This window comes from Oreochromis niloticus, unplaced genomic scaffold (assembly GCF_001858045.2).
Source record: "Oreochromis niloticus isolate F11D_XX unplaced genomic scaffold, O_niloticus_UMD_NMBU tig00006573_pilon, whole genome shotgun sequence".
NCBI lineage: Eukaryota > Metazoa > Chordata > Actinopteri > Cichliformes > Cichlidae > Oreochromis > Oreochromis niloticus.
Window position 1 is genome coordinate 1,211 of NW_020328071.1, and position 22,383 is coordinate 23,593.

Consider the following 22,383-nt stretch of genomic DNA (forward strand, 5'->3'; position numbering starts at 1 on the left):
TTATTACTCCACCTTCCACAACTTGCACTTTCTCTCTTCAGGCTACCAACTCTGCCTTCATTTTTTCACACTGTCTCCCACACTTTTACATCAAATTATTAGCACCTAATAACCACAGTGACAGAGGGACCCCAGGCTTTTTTTCGGTAAGTTACATGTGTTTGTGTCCGTAACTACCGTCCTTAGCTAGGTCCTCAAATCTAGGCAGCTGAGATGACAACTGGGCTCTTCGGGGAAACTTGTTTTGTAAAGTTGCTTTAGCTAATCCGTAGAGGCCAATGAATTGACCGTGACTAAAGAAATGATGAGAAAAGCACTGGGTTGCTGTTGTTGCTCTCCGGTCACTGATGCTAGCTAAGAGGATGTAATAAAGGCAAGGTAGCAGAGATGAAAAAGGAGTGGTTGTTGATAAATAAGTGGAGAAAGAGGTGGGCAGGGAAAAAAGCAGGTGTGAGTGTGTGAAATGTGGTGAGTATTTGAGTGTAAAAATGTGTGGTCTCCTGTGAAAGGCTGGGTGCCCGATGTGCACCTTGCGCTCTTTAAATAGAAGGATATTCCACGTTCTGCTCGCCCATCATGTGGCGACATGTGGTGGGCTAGCAGGTTTGTAACATAGAGGCCCGGGTTCGAGCCCTCGGCTCATCTGCCTCTCTATGTTCATCTGCTAGGGGGAGGTCCAGGCAGGGGATCTTGGAGTGAAAATTCCAAGGGATGAACCTTGTTCAGCCTAGGCTTCCCCTGATTTTTATTTTTCTCTGTTTTTTCTTTTTCCTGCCAGCAACAAACAGCCCAGCCCGATTTATGGGACCTCCTTGTTGTCATGGCTACTAACAAGTCATTGCCTGACAAATAATTATTTCCTATGTTTCCCTGTGTTTTGGTTGTTTTTTTTTTTATCTCAAATATCTTTACATATCTTGCTAGATAGAATTCCTTGAACAGGGTTTACAAACGCCTTATCCTCTTTGTCCACTTAAAATATCTTTACACAACTATTCTTAGATTTCTTGCAACAGCACATACACCTGCACCTACACCCCACGTAAGCCTGTGAAGCACACTGTGATGGTCTCCTGGGGAGACTGAGAGTCCATTCAGGGTGAGTATGCACTCACTTTCACTCTTGCATGCAGGGTTTGCCTTTTCTTCTCACTGAAAAGTCTCTAGAGTTTGGTGTTTGTGCCCACAGATGAATATCGGAGCAGGCTGTCATCCAAACAAGGTGAAGGTCTCTGACCCTGGAGTGGCAAATACGGGCCTCCAAGCCTTCCAGCCAACATACTTCACTGTTGACTGCTCAGAGTCTGGTCAAGGTAAAGCTCCATAAAACTGTGTGTGTGAGAGTAAAGAGCGCAAACATATGCTCATGTCAAAGAAATATTCCAAACAACAGATATTACAGGGAAACTTATTTAACCCACCTGCTGTTTGAGGCTAAAAATGACTGTAGAGCATTACCTGCAAAGGTAACATGCTAACACAGCCTTTGTCCTCTGCCATCAGGACAAAGGCTGTTTGCGTTTAGGCTATTCCAATGACATCCTTCAGGGTCAAAGTGGATCCTTCTCAAGGCAGAGGGACCAGGACTCAGCCGCAGTGGTAAGAATACCTGTACTGCCTCACAAAGTCAGAGAGTGCTAACAAAAAACAGTCCGTTTATTTAGTTTATTGGTCTATAATACGGTCTGAATGTTTTCCGTCATACTACATGGAACAACTCTTCATAACACTTTTATGAAAATGTTTGACGAAATTGACAAGATCAAAATTCAAATCACAATGGCAAGGATTTAAAAACAAGAATAAACATGAATAAACAGGGTTATAGTTGGTACGCGAATGTAAACAGGTCCTTTTGAGCTGTCATTTGAACTGTGTACCAGTCAAAGCAGTAGTAGCAGCAGGCTGTGAATGACTTTGAAATCATCAGCAACCACACCAACACACACTGTTAAATATACACCTGTGCAAAGGCGAGAGAAGAAATGCTCACACATGCGGGCGTGGATTGTAGTTACTTTGTAGTTACTTTGTATTATGTGGGTTCTTATAAGACAAGGAAGCGTTCTTCTGGCTGTTATGCATCATATTAAATGGGAGAATGTGGATCGCTTCCCTTTCCCGTAACAGGGTCCCCTGGGAGTTGCGTGACCTACGGTGGAGATCACATTCCCAAGAGCCCTTTCAGTGGCAGCGTGGCAGCCATGCTGGACCTTAGCAAGGTCAAGGTGACAGGCCTGGGAGACAGTATGTACCTCTGTCATTGTTCTTCTTGTACATCCACACCTTCTGACACCAAGCCTCAGGCTACATAAAGCCTAGTGATAACCTATGAAACCATCATTTGCTTTTAAATGTTTGTCTAAGCATGAATGTTTTTACGATGGCTTTCCCCCCCACCTTGTACGGTTGCCAGTATATTGATGTTTTCATTTAATTTTTTAAAATGAATCTAAGCTTTTCGAGCAGATCAGAGGTGTCAGTGTATTTTCTTTGGTCTCTGTTCTGGCAGAGATAGCTGTTGGCAAAGACCAGCTCGTGCTGGTGTTTGTTTCTTCCTCCCCATTATCACCACAGCTTTATTCAAAGAAGGTGATCTGATCTTTTGGCTCGTCTGTCCAATAGTGTAGATTTCTGGTGAGTATCAGCTGCGCTGGGTATGTAAATCGGGCCATCCAGCTGCGGTACCGATCCGACGCCACTTGTGCCAAAAATCCGGACAAATGTCGTTTGATCATGGAGCAAATCTGAGCCAAATAGACTGATCATTTTTTTCACATGGCGTCTCATCAGAGGAAACTTTTCCTTTTCCAAGTTCCTGTAGAACTGTCAGAAAAATCCTGGAAGCGCTGTCTGAATTCTGTTTCGAGACATGTAATCACAGACACATATTTCCCTTTTTTAGCAGAAAGGTTGGCCTGTGGATAAGCAGTTGTGATCTTGGACAGTGTGGGGAACTGCACAACTTTGAAGTTGTGCAGTTGTGTCTTAAAGAGATTGACCTTCACACAAAATGCTTTCATGTGCGCATAAAGTTGTGGTACAAGCTGCTCTTTCCCTCGTAGGCTCTTGTTCAGGGTGGTTAAATGATCAGCAAGATCAACTAAAAATGCAAGGTCTGCCAACCATAGAGGGTCATTCAGCTCATGAAGAGGTCGGTCCTTCTCTTTCAAAAATGGTCAATTTCTGACCTCAGGGAGTAAAGACGCTTCAGCGCGGCGCCGCGGCTTAGCCAGCGCGCCTCCGAGTGGTAGAGTAGATCCCCATATTCAGCATCCACTTCAGAAAGGAAAGCCTGAAATTCTCTGTGCTACAGTCCTCTTGCTCGAATTATGTTGACACTTTTTACAATAGTGTTCATTACATCTCCAAGATTGACTGTCTTGGCACAAAGGGCTTCTTGGTGAACAGTACAGTGCATTTTAACAGCCTCACCTCCAGCCTCTTTCACCTCAGCGCACATCATAGACGCCATTCCTTTGTGTGCACCTGCCATAGCTGGAGCCCCGTATGTTGTATCTGCACACAGCTTGTCCCATTTAAGTCCCATTTTGTCAGTTGAGTCTGACACAGCTTCAAAAGTATCCATACCCGTTGTTGTGCCTTTTAGACTCTTAAGATCGAGCAGCTCCTCTGTAACTCCACGTCTTGCGATGAGTTGGGCCTCCTCATAGCTGCTATTGGAGCCTTTTCCTGGACTTTTTGAGCACAAAAAAATACTGTTGCTGACCCTGCAGGACAGCTACTATTTACTTTACTTTCTGCTCTCGCTCAGCACCAGTGTAGGATGCATAGACCTGATGTTTGGTTTCATAATGACGTCGTACATTATACTCTTTCATAACTGCCACAGTTTCAGTGCAGATAAAACAGACACTTCCCCTTGAATTCTTTGAAGAAATATTCACTCTCCCACCGTGTCTGAAATTTTCTGCACTCACTTTCTACCTTTCGCTTCTTTGGTTCTGCCATGTTTAGTAACTTGGGGTAAATTTCTTCTAGGATTGTCCTATTTGGTGGAGCAACTGCCTTGATCAACAGTAGCTCCCCCTGGTGTTAAAACTAAGAAGTGCAATACACTCAAGCAAAAGTTGAAGTGCGGGCCATATTCTATTCTATTTATAAAATTTCTTGCGGGCCAATTAAAAATGGCCGCGGGCCGTAGTTTGGACACCCCTGCTATAGACATTAGCACACAATCCAACAGGTTTTCATCCTCTAGAGTCACTTGGATGACACTGAAAACACTACGTCCAGATAAACTCCGTGTATATAGTGTATTATCTTACAAAAAATACAAACAAATATAAAATAAGTATTTTATTTTCTAAATGTAATGCTTCCTTTTAGGAGGAAGGTGGAGGAGCAGCTCCAGCAGAGCAACACCAGAGGTGTGTGGAGAGGACCGAACACCATCACTGGACGGAGCACTGTGAGCGGAGGGGGTCCAGAGTCTGGAGACCAGGTTCTGGCTAACAGATTGAACCAGTTGTTTAACAGGTTTGATTCAGTAGCACTTCCCTCGCCCATCCACCAGAGCTCGTCACACCTCCTTGCAACCCCCCATAGCACCGGGGACATGAAATGCACCTCACCTGTCCCCCTTTTCCTTTTCCTTCAACCACTCTACTGGGTCGTCTCCACCTGCTATGGCGGCTGAGATCCTTTGGGGTGAACAGGACGCTCCTAAGGACATTTTATGACACTGTGGTGGCGTCTGCTATTTTCTGTGCTGTGGTCTGCTGGAGTGGTGGAATGGCAGAGAGGGACACGGGGAAACTCAACAAGCTGGTCAGGAGGGTCAGCTCTGTCCTGGACTGTCCGCTGAAGTCCATCGAGCAGGTTGGGGAGGAGAGGATGTTGTCTAAGCTAACATCCATCATGGACAACACCTCCCACCCCCTGCATGAGACTGTACGAGCACTGAGCAGCTCCTTCAGCAGTGGACTTTTACGCCCACAGTGTAGAGAAAGTGAAACAAATAGAAGTCCCCGTTGATGCTTTTTTATTTCCATTGATATTGACAGCCTCTATACAAATATAGACATTAGAGAGGGAATCAACTCCATAAGGAGAATCTTTCAAAAATATCCAGATAAGAGAAGACCAGATAAAGAACTGTTACAATTATTGGAAATAAACCTCATGAGGAATGATTTTGAGTTCAACGGGGAATTCTATTTACAGATTAAGGGTACGGCGATGGCGGAAAACTTTGCCCCAGCCTATGCCAACATCTTCATGGCAGAGTGGGAGACCTCTGCATTGGAGAAATGTGTTAAAAAGCCATTATATTATTATCGATTCTTGGATGATATCTGGGGGATTTGGCAACATCCTGAGCGAGACTTTGAGGTGTTTTTGAGGACTCTTAATGACCATAATGCTTCCATCAAACTGAAATCCACCATTAATAAATCCTCAATTGATTTTTTAGACACAACTACATTTAAGGGCCCAAATTTCCCGAATCACCACAAATTAGATGTTAAAGTCTTTTTCAAACCTACAGATACACATGCCTTACTGTTCAGAACAAGTTTTCACCCAAAACACACATTTGCAGGGATAATTAAATCCCAATTACTGAGATTTCACAGGATCTGCACTCAACAGAGTGATTTGGGGGAAGCTGTCAAGATTTTGTTCTCAGCTCTCTCCACTAGGGGGTACGGTTGGTCCTTTTTAAGAAAATGTTTCAATTCATTCTTGCAGACCAAGCCAATTGATGTTTCTCCCCTCATCCCAGTGGTGATCACATATTCTCCCTCCACCTGCAAATTGGTCAGAGTTATCAAGAGCAACTTTCAAAGGTTCACTCAGGACACACATATGCTTCAGGATCACAAGGCAATTGCAGCCTTCAGGAGGAACAAAAACCTGGGTGATCTCCTTGTAAAGGCTAAAATCTCACCTCTCTCTGAGCCTAAGCGCAGAGATCAGGGCAATTTTTCCAGCAGCACAAGTGGGTGCGCAGTTATTCCAATGGTAATGTTTTTCTATCACTGTGCAAAGGGACTCCAAGATCTAAAAACTGTGTATATTTGATCACTTGTAGGAACTGTGGAATCCAATATGTGGGAGAAACAGGAAATACACTTTTGGTTAGATTCACAGTTTTTGCCTTGTTGGGAGCTTTTAAGGACCAGCCTTGAATTTTACACATTTGATAAGTGAAGACTGGATGCTTAGTGACGAGAGCTGGGATAATCTGGACAGAATCTGCAGCCTGCATTTCCAAATCAGAAATGGCTTTAGATCTGACGCTAGCAGACAGGCATGCATGTCTCAGGGTGATTACACACTAACACATTGTGATTAATCACACACATTTGTATACATTTTATTCACAAGATTTAAAAAAAAAAAGCAAAAAACAAAACACTATACAAAAAGTGTTTTTGTGACAGGCTGCTAGTAACAAAGTGCTTAAAGATTTAAAATTGGTTCTTTCCCAAGTTTTCTGTTATGTGCACACACATTCCTTGACTTAGGTGCTTTTTAATTCTCCAACAATGGTCAGTGCCAAGTGTTTACACAAACAAAAAACAAACAAACAAAAAACATTACTCAGAAAATGGTCAGGTACAAGAACTGGACTAAAAAGGAGTGGAAAAACCAGATAATGTCCAAAGAAATACTTCAGCGTGTGGCTCACGACTTTTGCACAGTACTGTAAATGTTATTAATAATGAAAGATGTCAAAATGTAGCTTTCTCATTTTTAAAAAAATTCCATACACATTATTCTTTTCTTCTAGTGAAGGTGCCTCCTCCTTCTGACCTTAGGGTAACTAATTTCTCAGACAGTGACATCACGGTGCGCTGGGAAGCTGCAGATGATGATGATGTTTCTTACCTCACTAAGTGGAGGCGACCTGAGACAGGTGGGGAAGAACTATTGGATTGTTGGAGTACATATTATGGAGTAAAAAATACAATGTCTCAATAAACTGTTGTCCTGTGTCTTAAGGAGCATCAGATATCACTGTCTGCACTCTATGGAGATGGAGCTCAGAGTGAAGCTGTGGCCGTATGCTACAGCACCTGTGAGTCACACATTTTCTGATCCTGAACATTTCTCAAACTCAGGAGGGGAGAGCCTGAAACCATTTACCTAAGTCACATTAGCAGCAGTCATATTCTGTCATATTGTGTCTCTATGTACAATATAGCATTACTAATACAATAACCTGTACGTCAATGAACTTCATTGTGTAATTGATGGCAGTTCTCAAAGTACTAGTCACTTAAAGGTTAAATTTCACATCTAAATTCTCATCTTTGAGTAACTAGAACTCTGAGCTATGAAATAAATGTAGTGAGGTTAAAGTATCAAATCAAAGTATCAAATTCTCTGTTATACTTTACATTTATTTTCTAAAAAAACCACTTTGCTCTGCTGCCAAAATAATTTCCTCCTATAAAGGAAGAAAGTGAGTGTTAAGTGTCGTTAGCTGTGGTACTTTATCTCTTCTATGATGTTGCTGCAGGCTCTGGTGGAGGCCCAACCAGCCTCACGCTTTCTGATGAGACTGCCGTCAGCATGGTGATCAGTTGGGTACCTCCCAATGCTCATGTCCTCCAGTATCACGTGTCCTACACAGCATTGACTGGAGCTGATAGCCAGGATCACACTGTGAGTGGGTCGTAGTCATCACATCTGCATGTTACAGCATCTTGGTCACCGCTGAGTACCACAACAGAGAAGGAGGCAGCGGTTCAGCTCAGGGCAAAACTGGTGAGTCAAACAAGGGAAAGATGCCAAGACAGCTCAAGTGCAACTTCCAGTTAAGACCGACAGGCTTACATGCAAAAAGTGCAAATGTCCCATTACTTTACCCTTACAGGAGGATATGCATACTTGAAGGTTTCCACATATAGAAACATCAAGGTTTGTGGGCAGTATTGTTTCTACAGCACTACACGTACAGTCATTTCGGTCCAGAGACACAGATTCCTTTCTCTGCATAATGATAGGCTCTCTGAACAATGAGACAGCAGCCAGTACCGGTACAATACCAGTACTGCTCTTGAAACTTGGTTGTAAGTTCAAAAATTACTGGGTGCACTGTGTCTACGTTTATTCTCCATGCTAGTGTGCAAATGACATTCTTTGGCGTTGTGTTTTTTGTTTCTTTTCTGTCTTTTTTCTGTCTCTCTAGCCACTTTGTGGGTAAGCATCAAGCCGAGAATGCGAAAAAGTCCCGGATGTGTTCTCGCGCCGCCCGTTTTATCGAGCATGCATCGGTGGTGACTTGTGTGGACTTGGTACAGCTAAATATCCCAGAATGCATTTCGTCCAAAACTCAAACGCGGCAATGGCGGACGAGCAGGGCTAAGGGAAGCCCAAGAAGCAAATATCTGTGACAACCATGATGGGACCTACCTGGTGTTTTAACACCAGGTGACCAAATACTTATTTTCCACCATAATTTGCAAATCAATTCTTTAAAACTCAGACAAGTTAGAGGTATACCTATGATGAAAATTACAGGCCTCTCTCATCTTTTTAAGTGGGAGAACTTGCACAATTGGCTGACTAAATACTTTTTTGCCCCACTGTATTTGATCCTGTCTCCCTCAATACTATTTAATATCTAAATGCTTGAGTCATCATATTATAACAAATGTGCTGTTGTAGCTACTGACAGTGAGTTTGATTACATTTTTTCCATCTACCAAAGAGAAATAATATCTCTTAGTGGCAGGTGGATCACACGTTGATTTTAACACTTTGCGTATGACTGGGTAGGATGAGCATTTTATAAGCGCTTGTGTGGTTTTTGTTTATGTAAGGAAATACATCGGTTTCCCTTGTATTTTAAATTTGAGTGAAGATCCTAAATTGGCCCCACTCTTGACTTTGAGAAAGGCTAATCTGTGCTACCCCCACATGAGCACAGTGAGATATAATACAGGCTTTCACTCAGGAGCAGGAAGGCTAAAGGCTGTTTAATGTCTGATCTAAGTGTGTCAGACATTTGCGTTCTCACGTGCATGGACAATATCTTGAAAACTTCCGAGCTGCAGTGCATGTGTAAAAGTGGTTAGAAAGCAGTGCATTAGCACGTGTTTTGTCTCTTTGCGTAGCTGCTCAGTCCATCCAGACTCCCCTCCATATGCAACAGTGATGCCAGCAACTCAAATACAAGCTCTCTCCAAGTGATTCCTTCATCATCAACATCTGCATCCACGATCCATTAGCTCAACAGCAACATCTGTCAGCTGTGCATCCAACTCGAGGGCATCGCCTGCTGTGCTCAGGCGCTGGGCTGCAATTTCCGTCCCTTGTTGACGACCTCGCTGTATGCTGTGCTGGAGAAAGCTGGTGAGGAGACGCTGCTGGTCGGCCAGGCGACGCTGAGCTCCATGTAGGACATCAGCAAGGCCTGTGGATACACTTCCCTCAAGGAACTGATCAATGAGAACTCTGACTACCTGCTTAATGACATATCACTCAACCTTCAGAGGCTCAGCCAGCATCCACAGGTAGTTATGACGTGTTTTTGTTTTTAGCCCAAAATGGACACAGAAATAACTGCTGGAGGGTTTACCCGATTTTCTTCTTTGTCTGCTTAAGCCTGTGCTGCCCTGAGCTTGTACTGTATTTCATTGTAATCCTGTCTTGTTGGCCAGGCTCCACCGGTGTTGACAGTTCTGTTGACTCACTCTGACTGCAGCCCGTGGTCGGGGACATGGTTCAGGATCTGGATTTCAGCTACGAGCGCACAGCTGCTCTTTTCTGCTCCGTGCTGCACGCGCTCATGAAGGCACTGGGTAAGATTTCAACAGTGATGTCAGCTTGAGTCTCACGTATAAGGAAGAAAATGTGACTCAAGGCATTCGCTACCACATTTTTCTGTGTTGCTTAACTTTGTTTTCTGCAGTGCCTTTCAAAGTTTCTATCAATGAGTACATTTCAGGATATATAACTTTGCTTGTTATCAAATTATCAGCATCTTTGGAAACATTTAATACATCGTGATGGTTTAAATGCTGAGTGGTTTTCTGTTGTAGAATTAATATTCATACAGAAGTTTTACAAGCCCGCACAGTAAAAATGTATAAATTAAATGTCACTAATGGGCTCTTTCCAAAAACATCATTGTCTGTGTCACACTGATTTTGATCAACTGACTTATTTTATTGTAACCAAACCTATGTTCATATTGTTGTCTTGTTTTTCCTTTAGCGAGGTGGTTTCCTTCCACTTGTAGCAGGACCAGTAAGTCTGCCAGCTCCAATCAAAGCTCCAGTGACCAGGAAGACCTCAGCATTCGCCAATTCCTGCTGAATTACTGCAAACAGAAAGAACTGGCAGAGAGCATTGGAATAGAGGAGGATGACACTGAAGACCGAGGTAATAGGTCTGTCTACGGGCCAGTGGAATTTAAGCTATAGGTTGTAGTGGTGGTGAGATTAGATTCAGTGTGTAGAGGAGATGAATAACTGTACATGTGGTGCCATTGCAGAGGTCCCTCCCACTGAGTGTGAGGATGTGGCAGATATTGGTAGTCATGATGTGAAAGCAGAGCTTCCCTCCCACCTCAGCATTACTAAGGATGTTATGGAGTGCTGCATTCATCTGCTGTCTGATCCCAGCCTCAGGCTCCGACTCAAGGTACTGTATCAGTAGTTTTATGTAGAGTCAACTGTTGGACTAGTAACAAAAATAATCATTCTTGTGAGGGTAGGACCGCCAGCGTTGGTACAATTCATCCTGTCAGAACTGTGTGGATGACTGTTCACTGGTGTAATGCTCATCAAGGAAAAACATTCAGTCTGGTCCAGGAGTGAAACAGAAATAAGTCATGTCTTTAGAGAAGAACTGGATTGCAAATCAAAAGGTCCTTAATAGCTTTTTGTCCTCCCCGACCCTCAAAGCCAAAGTTCAGCCATGAGAGCTGATGGGACACGATTTGTAAAAGTGACATTAGCAGAAACAAAGGTGATTAAGATAACATAAGATAACCTTTATTAGTCCCATACGTGGGAAATTTGTTAATTACTTCATATTTGCAATACTTGCAAATACTCTATTTGCATTCTTTAGAGAAAAGAATATGAAAAGGCTGTCTGCTGTTTTGGATTGATGTCCTTCTCCTGAGCCTCAAAGAAGTAGGGCAGTGTCACGGTCCTTTTGGCAGCAGAAAGCTGCTGAGCGCTGGAAAGAAGCACGGCCATACCAGCTGAAATGTCTCACTGACACAGAAACTGTTGGTCATCCTCTGTTTTGCTACTGTCTTCACCCTGCTGTTATTTGGTCTCATCTCAATAATGTACTTTTCTATATAGCTAAGCTTGATGAGCGATCCCTTGTTGGCTGACATTTATGTCTTTGAGCGTGTGAGAACTTTAATAATTATAAAACCACATGAATTTGACAAATGTCCTTTTAACTGTCAGCTCATAGTGAAGTACACTGAGCCACCCTGAGCTATAATATCAAAATAGAAGCTGCTACCTTTGTCAAGAGTGGCTGGATCTGAGTGCGTACTACTTTCAGTTATTCAAATTTTGCTGAATTTGTTACAAAAAAGTCCTGTCTATGTGCAGAGTGTCTTCCAGAGGAACGGTTCTGTGGGGATGTTCTACATCACAAACATCAGCCACTCCACAACAGAGAAAGTGTTATTGATGTTTTTCTAAAGCCATTCCTCCAACCACATGTATTATTAGAGTGGACGGTCAAAATTGCACCAATATACAAGGTATTTCCTCATGAGATACTCAATTTTGGTTTTCATATGTGTCTACATCCAGTTAGAAATAATCTATTTAAGTGGTTTTCTCTTTTTTGGTAGCTCGCATTCTGCCAACAGTGAAGCTTCGAAACTGCTCCTGTGGGGGCGTAAACTTCACAGTGTCAGCAGGAAAAATAGTGATTTTAATCAACATTAATAGTAAACAGCAACCTGCTATTTAGGTTAGGGTGATGGATTTGAACATAGTGTGATGAAGCATGTTTTCTGCCCTTGCTGTACAATCAGAACATGGTATTGCATTAACAGAAGTCATCTGTGAAGGCAGTGATGTATTAGTCATGTTGTTTATTTTTATTTTTGGTCCAAGGATGTTATAATGTGCACCAGGCGACATACAGATGTCAAACATGCCAGCAGCAGTGCAGCCCTGATTTAAAGGACCCGATTAGGAGTGGATATTGGCCAGCATCTGTCAACATGTCTACTCTTTACACTTAGACCCTTGAGCTCCTTCCAGGAACTAAAAGTATTTTCTCCATGATTCTCCAGGGAAGCTTTTGCAAAACTGTTGGAGCGTGCAATGAGCGAAAGGTGCTCATTGTTGATGTTATTTGTTTTTGTGTTTTTATGCATACATTTATAAAAACCTTCCATGGTTAGACTTTATTGTTTCTCTGATGTTGCTCTGATGACTGTGACTTTTTTGATGGCGTTTTTGTTGCTGAAGACAGCCAAGTGTCTGCATTTGTTGACTCTTTTTCTTTTTGGTTAATTTGACATAATAGTTTTTACTATAGTAACCAAATGTCTGTCTTCTGCAAAATGACTACTGTTAAATTAAACTAAATGGAAAATCTTGTCATTGACTTTATAATTCCTTGCTATTTTATTATATTTGTTACATGTCATAGACACTGGGAAGAGGCACATGTGGGGATTCCCAGTGGACAGCAGCACGAGAGGCTTCAAGGAAGTGGAGGTTGCTGTGTGTCCACATGGATTAATGTGTCTTTTGTGTCACTTTCACTTCAGGGACAGCAAACAGGTCGCCGTGGTGTATTTTAGGAACGGTTACATGCCTGACAACTACACTTCTGAACAGGTCCAACTTTTGATTTGCACTCAGAATGATTACATCAAAGAGTTTAGTTAAAAACACTAAAGTGAAACCTGCAGACTTGCTTAAACTGATTCGTATTCATGAGAAACTGGAACGTCATTATCATTGAGTTTATTTCTTTCCCTGCTTAGCAATACCAAGTCTAGCCCTGATTGGCTGATATAAGTGACAACAGACCTCTGTCGCTGTGTCAGTTTGAATGGGTGATTAGAGATCAACACATGTTTGTTGCTGCTCCATGTTCTCTGCAACATTGTGTGTAGTTACTGCAGCTGTGTGTGCATTCTGCTGGCAGGAACAGGAAACAAGTGAAAGAAAACTGCCGAGCACCCTGGAAGGAAAAGTTAATCGGACATAACAAGTTAAAACAGTTTGCAAGTTTCAAGCCAAACTGCTGAATCTACCGTCCAAGTTCTCCTTGATAGCGTGACTCTGTGTTGTTCTCCTTCATTCTTCTGTCTCTGTCTGTCAAATCTCAGCGTAATATAAACCAACTATTGTCACGCTCTGCTGGTCGGTGTGCTGGCAAGCAGAGAATTCATTGTCTGTTTTCAATTGCAGAGCTGGGATGCTCGTCTTCTGATGGAGCGCTGTCGAGCTGTGAAGAGTCCAGATATCAGCGCTCACCTGGCTGGTACCAAGAAGGTTCAGCAAGTGCTCGCCAGACCTGGAGTCCTGGAGAGGTTCTTCCCGGACCAGCCTCAAGCTGTGCAGCAGATCCGAGCGACATTCGCTGACCTCTACTGATGATAATACTTTTGAAAATGGCAGTTTAATTTATTGGGCAATTATAAAATCGTATTTCTTAGGCTGGCTTTTAAGGAAGGAGAAAAGGTATGTATCAGTTGGCTGGGAAGAAAGATGGAGGTGGAAAGGATGTGCAAGCTATGGGACAAAGTTGCTGAGACCAGGTTAAACAGAGGTGACGATCAGTGAGCAGGAGTGTGGCTTCGTGCTGAAAAGAGCACAACAGATTCTCTGGAGAGAAGGTGAAGGAAAGTCAGCTGAAGCAAGACAGTTTGTGGAGTTTGTGTTGGACTGTATGTTATGCTGGGAGCCTGGGGATTAGTGGACTTTGATTCCAAGTTAATATTAGCTAGTGTTTCTCACTGGTTTTTGGGCGGTGGAGTAAAAGGGATTGGTTGGTGGCTGTTTCTAATGTTAGCCTTTTCTTTGTTTTCTTACAGGCAGGGTAAAGACATGGTGATAAATGAGTGTGTGGGCCATCTGCTGAGGACCAAGAGCTCAGGACACTCAGACGGGGGCGTCGCAGCAGGAGTCACCGTGCTCGACAATCCGCTGCTGTTCTGAGATGTCCCACTCCTGCCTGCACATAGAAACCACAGTGAAGTCAAAGTTCCACCTGCACCTCCACCTGTTCTTGTAATAGTATGAACACTGACAGAGGTGAGACAGCAGAAAAGTCTTTGTTTATTTTTGTAATAAGTTAAGGAATTAAGTTAAGAAGAGTGATTAAATAAATTGTTTCTTGCATTTTTGATTTAATGGTTGTGTTTAGGATTATTTCAGAAACATGTTTAGAGGATCTTTGTAAGCCTGTATTTACTTTAAAAGAAGGGAAGCACTTCTTCATCCTACAGAAAAGGTGACACATTACAGATGAGTTCATAAAAAGTGTCTCTGTCACTCTTTCAAGGCTCTCTCACTTTTTCTTTTTTACTGGAACAGCATGGTAAAGTAGGTCTAGGCTGCCATCTTGTGGCAGTGTGTTGTTACTACAACATATGAAATTGTGTTTCTATTGGAAATATAATTCAGCGCCACCGAGCCGCTCTCTCAGTTACAAACTGAACCTGGTTTTTTTAGACAGATAAATCACTAAGCACAGTGAAGCTTTTGGTTTTGTAAAAGTGTTTCTTATTCAAAATGCATGTTGATTTTTATAAGGTTGAAGAGCAGTTAGCAGTGCATTCATGGACATCTTTAAACTATTAATTGAAGAATCTTTGGTCATGATGGCATGAACTAGAAACGTGAGCTCCAGGTGAGACTGCACAGAAGAACAAGTGTCCTTAAACCGCATCAACTGATGACTTCTTACAATTTTATTCTACTGTGTGTTTTCATCATTGAACGTTTATGTCTTTGTGTACACGTACTAACACAAGCTACTGTAACTTAGAGAAGCTCAGCAATATATTATTAAGTACACAAACAGTTCCAGGTGCTGGACTGTTTGAAGACCCCACTTTGGATCATGTGAAGGACATTTAGTTTTTTGTTACAGGCATTGAAGGGTTAATGCTGTTAATTGCATAGTACAGTGATAGATAACTTGGTAGAGCTGGTCCAGCTTGTGAACCAAAGAATAATATCTAGTATGTTGTGAATGAAAAAAATAAATGTTATGACTGTTCATTTACCGAACCCTAACCTGTGAGATCAGGCTCACATCTCTGATCATAGAAATGGGGGACTTTTCAGGAAATGTACTTCAAAAAATAAAAACAAGAGTAAGATGGGAAAGTCAGAAGGAAATAAGAAACTTTCTCAATTGTGAGAAATTCTGTGAGAATTTTAGCTGGATTGTCTGTGGTATAACTGGCCTGTAACAAGAGGAGTCACCCACTGCTGCCCATTACAAAGGAAGAGGTTTTAGGACTTCCAAACCGTCTTCACTGTTCCCATCAGGAGGCATCCATTTCTTTGTTACACCCTATGCTTTGAGAAATACACTGAGATTGTCACTATTAATAGTGATAATAATGAAATACACTATTATCACAACTGGCTCACTGTGGTATTATCACACCACAGTGAGCCAGTTGCATGAACACCAGTCTAATCAGACTTCTGCAGAGCCTCAAAGTTCTTTTGGAGTCTGCTTCTTGTGTCCAACAGGAAGAATTCTGTCCATAAACAAAGGATTTTAAAATGTACCATTTTTTTTTCTTTTTACTTTTGTAAAGTAACCTAAAATTATTATTGCCTCAAAGGGATTTATACTCTGACCTATGGGTTTTTTGTTTTTTAAATGTTGTTCTAAGCGGCCAGCGAATTGTTAATTTATCGTTTCTGGTTTTACTATAAACAGACTGGGGACGCTTGTGTTTTCTTTCTTCCTCAAATGATCAGATAAGACTTGAGTAAAAGAAATAATGCAAAGGCATTTTGCTGTGTTCACAGAGGGTCTTGAGGGTCTGTGTAAACGAAAAGATCTTGGCGATGGGGCATAAATTTGGGCACCACAAAAAAGAAATGAAATCAATATTTAGTAGATCTGCCTTTTGCAGAAATTACAGCCTCTAAACGCTTCCTGTAGGTTCCAATGAGAGTCTGCATTGTGGTTGAAGGTATTTTGGACCATTCCTCTTTACAAAACATCTCTAGTTCATTCGAGCATGGACAGCTCTCTTTAACTCACACCACAGATTTTCAATAATTTTCAGGTCTGGGGGCTGAGATGGCCATTCCAGAACGTTGTACTTGTTCCTCTGCGTGAATGCCTTAGTGGACTTCGAGCAGTGTTTCGGGTCGTTGTCTTGTTGAAACACCCAGCCCCGGCGCAGCTTCAGCTTTGTTTTTATTTTATTTTATTATTATTAGTCCTTTATTTATCCAGGTAAAAAATCTCATTGAGATTAAAAATCTCATTTTCAACAGAGACCTGGCATCATGGCAACAAAAGTCAAAATACACATACCACATAAGTATATAACATTGATTCCTGGACATTGGTCTCCAGAATCTGCTGATACTGAGTGGAATCCATGTGTCCCTCAACTTTGACAAGATTCCCAGTCCCTGCACTGGCCACACAGCCCCACAGCATGATGGAACCACCACCATATTTTACTGTAGGTAGCAGGTGTTTTTCTTGAAATGCTGTGTTCTTTTTCCTCCATGCATAACGCCCCTTGTTATGCCCAAATAACTCAATTTTCGTTTCATCAGTCCACAGCACCTTATTCCAGAATGAAGCTGGCTTGTCCAAATGTGCTTTAGCATACCTCAAGCGGCTCTGTTTGTGCTGTGGCCGGAGAAAAGGCTTCCTCTGCATCACTCTCGCATACAGCACCTTGTGTAAAGTGCGCCGAATGGTTGAACGATGCACAGTGACTCCATCTGCTGCAAGATGATGTTGTAGGTCTTTGGTGACAAGGACCCTGTGGAGCGAGGCGTCCTCAACCTCTCCACAGCACAGGTGGAATACAACGAAGACCAGCAGGCCATGCTTAAGGTACGGTTTGAGGCAGGATAGAGAAAGGCTGGATGTAACACGCTTGTCTACAAGACTTAAAAACAGTTTCTACCATCAAGGCATACGACACCTCAACCACAACACTTAAACACACACAACACACTCCACAGGATGCACTCAGAAGCTACCCTGCAGCTTCACAAGCACACTGTATAATCTGCTCTGGTCACTTCCCTTTATTGGTATTTATATTGAAAAAAAGAAAAGTGCAGATCCTCCTCAATCTGTGTACATACGCCGCCTCTAAACCCCCGATCGTGCCAGTGTCAGTTAGTGAGTCAGTAAAATACTCATCCATTTGTGTTAACATAAAAACTGCAGACTAACTAGAGACAAACAAGCGAGGATCGCTTCATATCTCAGCAGTTTAAAAAAATAAATAAAAGATGACCGATTGTTCCTGCAGGAGTAGATTTGGGCCTCTTTTTGCTTTTTCATCCCAAGGAGTAAAAACAGGGTTACAAGGAGAGGAGGAGGAGGACTAGGAGGATGAAAACGAACTAGAGAGAGAACTTGATTTGTACATGCGGTCTGTTCTGGGATCAGTGTGGTAGTTAACCCTCATATAACACATTCCTCTCTGCTCCTCTAGCTTGCTCTAACTCGCATTTATTTCTTCATTTTTTAACCTTATTTTGCACATTAACACATATCTATAGCAAGGACAGAGACACAGCCACATATGTTGAGTCCAGGATTGTATTTGAGCATCAGGAACAAATGATAAGAGCACATATCAGGAGTACACTGGATAGCTGTTTCTCAAAGGGTTTAATAGAAGGAAAGAAGTTAAATGGACTACATATTCAAAGGTCCTATTTCTGATACTACCCCATGAAAATATTTGCTCTGTGTGCCCTGCTGCAGCTGCTACATTTGGCTCCAGATTCACTTTTTGGCGCCTACGCCTCTCGAGATGTGTTCATGTAGACAGGCATTAAAAACTCTGGTCAACCAACCAGCAGTATGCCTGCTGTGTTGTATGAAATGCGTGGAAGGAGAGGAACCGACTGTCTGTTACATATAGATATAAAACAAAGCTCTGACGTGACCTCGGGTCAGCCAGTCTGACGGTCAGAGAAACAGAAACGTGCTGGATTGTGGATCTCTGAGCTGCACATCAAAGATGCACCTATGCACAGATCAAATCTCAAAAGTGCAATGTACCTCATATACATGTTGATGCGAAGCGCTGCCACTTCTTTTGCAGAGGTGTTTTTATTTTGGATTGTGTATTTATTGTTTGCAGTGTATATACATATATATATTAGTTTGCAGCTCTTTGCGCATATTAATAAAAGGTTCAACTAACTGATCATTTAAAGTCTGTGCGGTTTAGTTGTTCCACTCATATTAAACCAAATGATGGTTGGCGGCCTGTTCTAGTGTGAACTAAAAGAGGGTTTGAATGTAAGAGAGAGGGGGGGGAAGGAAAAGGAGACCTAATGTAACCCCTGCACCCCGACTGAGGAGGTGAGTTACATTAGTGCTTCCTCTTTATTAGAAAGCAGTTTGAGTGAATTAGAAGTCTGTTGTTTTTTTGTTTTTTGTTTTTTTGGGGGGAGGATATCTACTCATTAGTCATGCTAGGCATCCATCTGAACTCAAAATCTGTAACAAAATAAAGGTGTATTTTAACTCATTTTAATTCTTTCTAATATCAGGGATATAGGACTATACAAAGTAGCTTGTGACATCTAAAACGACAGCACACTTAATGTGTCTTTCTTCACCTCATCACTTTTTTCTGTGTTTGTTTTTCCGTTGATGCCTTTCAAACGAAACTAGCCATGATATTTTCCCCCTCTGACAATTAATATCAGTTAACCCCGCCCCCTTTCAGATTTGTTCACCAAAAGAAAAGGAGAAAAAAACCCGTCATTAACACTGCACATTATTTGTCAGACCGGTTTCATTTTCATACTTTGTAAATATCTATATTGTATGGAGCTTGAGATCAAATGTAAATATGCTTACTGTATTTGTAATAATTATAATCCATTCGCTGTATAGCATAGATGTGTCATGCAGATATCCTAATTCTGTGTATGGTAATCTTGCACCATTGAACTGTTAGTGAATGACACAACAATAAAAGTGCAAAACGTGCATTAGCAGTTGAAGTGCTGCCTGCTTATTTCCTGCTTTATGTGAGCTTCTGCTGTAGTTTATGTGCTTTTAGTCCCAAGAAACCACCTTTTACTCTGGCGCACAATAAGATCTTCTGATGTTTGGTGTCATCTTCCTGTGATCTCCTGTGAACAGGTGGATTCATTCACTTCAAGTTTATGTATGTCACACCAAATCACAACAGTCGCTGAACACTGTAAAGACTCTAGAATAATTATGGAGGCACAACATTTAAAGCTCCCATCCTTCTATCCCACAGACCTAAAAGTTATTTATATGATAAATAGCCCCGTGTTTGTTTACTTGCTTTGTAAAATGCAAAGTGGTGACTTTTTCTTTTCAAGTACGTCCTCATATGGAGACATTTTTATTAATGGCATAAAACAAGTCATAATTGTTTACAGAAATTTGTACATTTTGTTGGGCAGAATGAGGTAAACAGTGAAGAAAAGTATGAGAAAACGGAGCATAGGATCTCCGGAGACTATGGCAACTAGAATTATTGTACACATGTGTATGTATTAAGGACTGACACAGACAAAGAATTAATCATACAATGAAGCAATGTCATTTTAAAATGTTTATTCATAAACAGGATAAAACCATTCAAGTATTGAGTCATGAATAAAACAGCAACCTCTCATCTGCTAATTGGGAAACAGAGGATGTCAGTGTATTTTTCAGTGCTAGTTGTCCAAATTGAGTGAGACGACTTTACATTTGAATAGATTTGATAACAAGTTATATTTGGTTTTAATTGAGTGCAGTTCAGTTTGATTTAAATCAAGCCAATTCACAACAACATTTTTCTCAATATGCTAAAATTCCCACCGAGACTAGATAAGATTATTCTAAAACTGGTAAAAATACAATTCTCTTCATGTACAAAAATCCCACCCAGTCCCACAACCCAGGACGAATACTCCTTGTGTGTTCTTGAGCTGGACAGAAATTCCTCTTGCTAAGTGAGGTCCACGCCAGCCTCGTGCCAGGCAGACTAGGAGCCTCCTGTCCCAGTCTCGTCCGTCCACTGGGCCCCATCACATCCCAGCCCAGTTCGCATTCTGCATTGGAGTCCGTCGCTCGATACCACCGCGGCTCCCCTCACGTCATCATCTGTACGTAAAAACAAATAGGAGCCAGAACCATCATCCCGGAAGCGCCCTGGCTTATAGCCATGGCGACACTCTCCCAACACGGCTGCACCCAGTGAACAACAATCAGCCACTACTCACAAATGCAGGCAGTGGTATACATCTGCACTGATGTCAATCACACGCGTTGTCTCCTACTGTCGCCGTTCCTGCTGTCGGGACTGGGTCACCACATCACGCTGACCGGTCTCCAGACGGGCTTCATGCGTTCCTCTTCCAATCTAGGGCCTCTCTCTCCTTCCAGTACTCAGCTTGCTTCCTTTTAATAAGTCCTATAAACAGCTGAAAGGACACCACTGGACAGACACATGCCTCAGCAGGTGATGACTATCAGCTAATTTGTCCCATGCCCAGCCAATCCACAGTGGATTAAAACAATGTAAAAACAGACTAAAAACATGTGATACAAAGAAAGTAAAATCATGGAGATAAAAACAATGCTCACAAATAAACACTAAACTCAGAATAAAACCAAAATAAATGATAAACACAAATTTCTACTATGTGAAACTTACATTCATCACCACCTGAAACTTTTATATTAAAATTTCAAGTACGAACCTAACCTCATTTAATTTCTCTAAAAATGGGCTCCTGCACACTTGCAGACATTTTTCCATCACAACTTATGGATGATGAATGATTTGATTAAAGCTGTGAAAACATTACTGATAAACTTCATGTGATATTACATTAAAGCCAATTTCTATTAAAATCAGGGACTTTTGAGCAGCAGTGTGTACTGTATGTTTGTATGTAATTGTGTCTGACCTGGATTTTATCAGCAGTTTCAAATAAGATTTTCTTTCAAGTCTGTCTTTAAATTCAAATGAAGTTCAACTTTAGCAAGGCTGATGGTAAACTGGCCCTAACAAGTCCACTTTATTGCGTGCTCATTGACTTTCTCCTATCAGAGCTGTTTAACAAGTCCACTTTATACATGCTTATTAATCTATCACGCTTATCAGTGGCTCATGGTTGCTTAAAGCCTATGTCTGAACTTGAGCACAGAGCCAGAGCATCATTCAATCCTACCGCTGCCTATCTTGGCAGCAGCTCAAGGATGACAAACTCCACTTTCTCTGCATCAAGACAGCTCATAACTTTTTAACAGTCTCTCCTGATAGTCTCATATCATCTGCTCTAATCAATAACCCTACACTATAATTACAATGTAGACTACAGCTCAAAAGTCTGAGGTGAATTAGAAATGTCTTGTTTTCTGAATAGAATCACATTTGATTTCATGTTGAATCACAGCAATTAATCAAAAGAGTAAATAATCATATAAATGCTTAATATTAACACTGATCACAAATCATGAATGATTTGAATAGAATATCTACAGAGGTGTTCAGAGACCCATTTTCAGCAATAATCCCTCCTGTGTTCAGTGGTACATTGTCTTATCTAATGCAAGTTTAACACATTAAAGCCAAACTTATCACTCAAAACAGCTTTTTAAGAGATTTTAGCACAAACTCAAACTATTGTGGTGATTAAAGAAACAATAAATGTGTCTGGATCATCCCAGGTTTTGTTTTTAACCTCATTAAACCAAGTTTACATTTTCCTGTAAAGGGGCTGCAACACCCAGCTGCACAAAACCTTCACTTTTTAACAGTTTCACTCTTTGAATATTTTTCATTTCTTACCATCAGAATTCTCCAAAAGATTTTTAGAAGAAATTTATTTTCTTTCATGCATCACCAACTGAACTTTTTATGTAAACGTCTCAAGTTCCAACCTAACCTCATTTAATTTTGTTAGCAAAGTACTTGTAACTCTAATAATTAGTAAGAGTATATTTCTTATCATCTATTGGTCATCTGACCTGATAAACTTCAATTAACATTATAACACAGGACTGATTGTCTCTAAAAATGGGCTCCTGCACGCTTGCAGACTTTTTTCCATCACAACTTATGGATGATGAATGATTTGATTAAAGCTGTGAAAACATTACTGATAAACTTCATGTGATATTACATTAAAGCCAATTTCCTATTAAAATCAGGGACTTTTGAGCAGCAGTGTGTACTGTATGTTT

General features: G+C 41.4%; 1 protein-coding gene and 2 long non-coding RNA genes across 4 annotated transcripts; 2 read left to right on the top strand and 1 right to left on the bottom strand.

Annotated features, from left to right (window-relative positions):
- Positions 1-7,722: 7,722 nt before the first annotated feature.
- On the top strand, positions 7,723-9,680 carry LOC109198104 (uncharacterized). Of its 2 annotated transcripts, XR_002059079.2 has the most exons (5): positions 7,723-7,740; positions 7,850-7,893; positions 8,165-8,406; positions 9,093-9,491; positions 9,639-9,680. It is a non-coding gene; the product is annotated as an uncharacterized LOC109198104 (long non-coding RNA). The 2 variants fall into 2 exon arrangements; XR_003218090.1 differs by lacking the exons at positions 7,723-7,740; positions 7,850-7,893 and having other exon boundaries at positions 7,902-8,406.
- A 627-nt stretch (positions 9,681-10,307) lies between these two features.
- Positions 10,308-16,592, top strand: LOC109198102 (glutathione synthetase-like). The gene is made up of 4 exons (XM_025904732.1): positions 10,308-10,362; positions 10,475-10,623; positions 13,389-14,234; positions 16,534-16,592. The coding sequence occupies exons 2-3, from the start codon at positions 10,570-10,572 to the stop codon at positions 13,572-13,574; spliced, it is 240 nt and encodes a 79-aa protein (XP_025760517.1). The 5' UTR covers positions 10,308-10,362; positions 10,475-10,569; the 3' UTR covers positions 13,575-14,234; positions 16,534-16,592.
- Positions 16,593-19,746: 3,154 nt separating this feature from the next.
- LOC109198103 (uncharacterized) lies at positions 19,747-20,701 on the bottom strand. The gene is made up of 2 exons (XR_002059078.2): positions 20,415-20,701; positions 19,747-20,295 (listed from the first exon to the last, which is right to left on the bottom strand). It is a non-coding gene; the product is annotated as an uncharacterized LOC109198103 (long non-coding RNA).
- Positions 20,702-22,383: the final 1,682 nt, after the last annotated feature.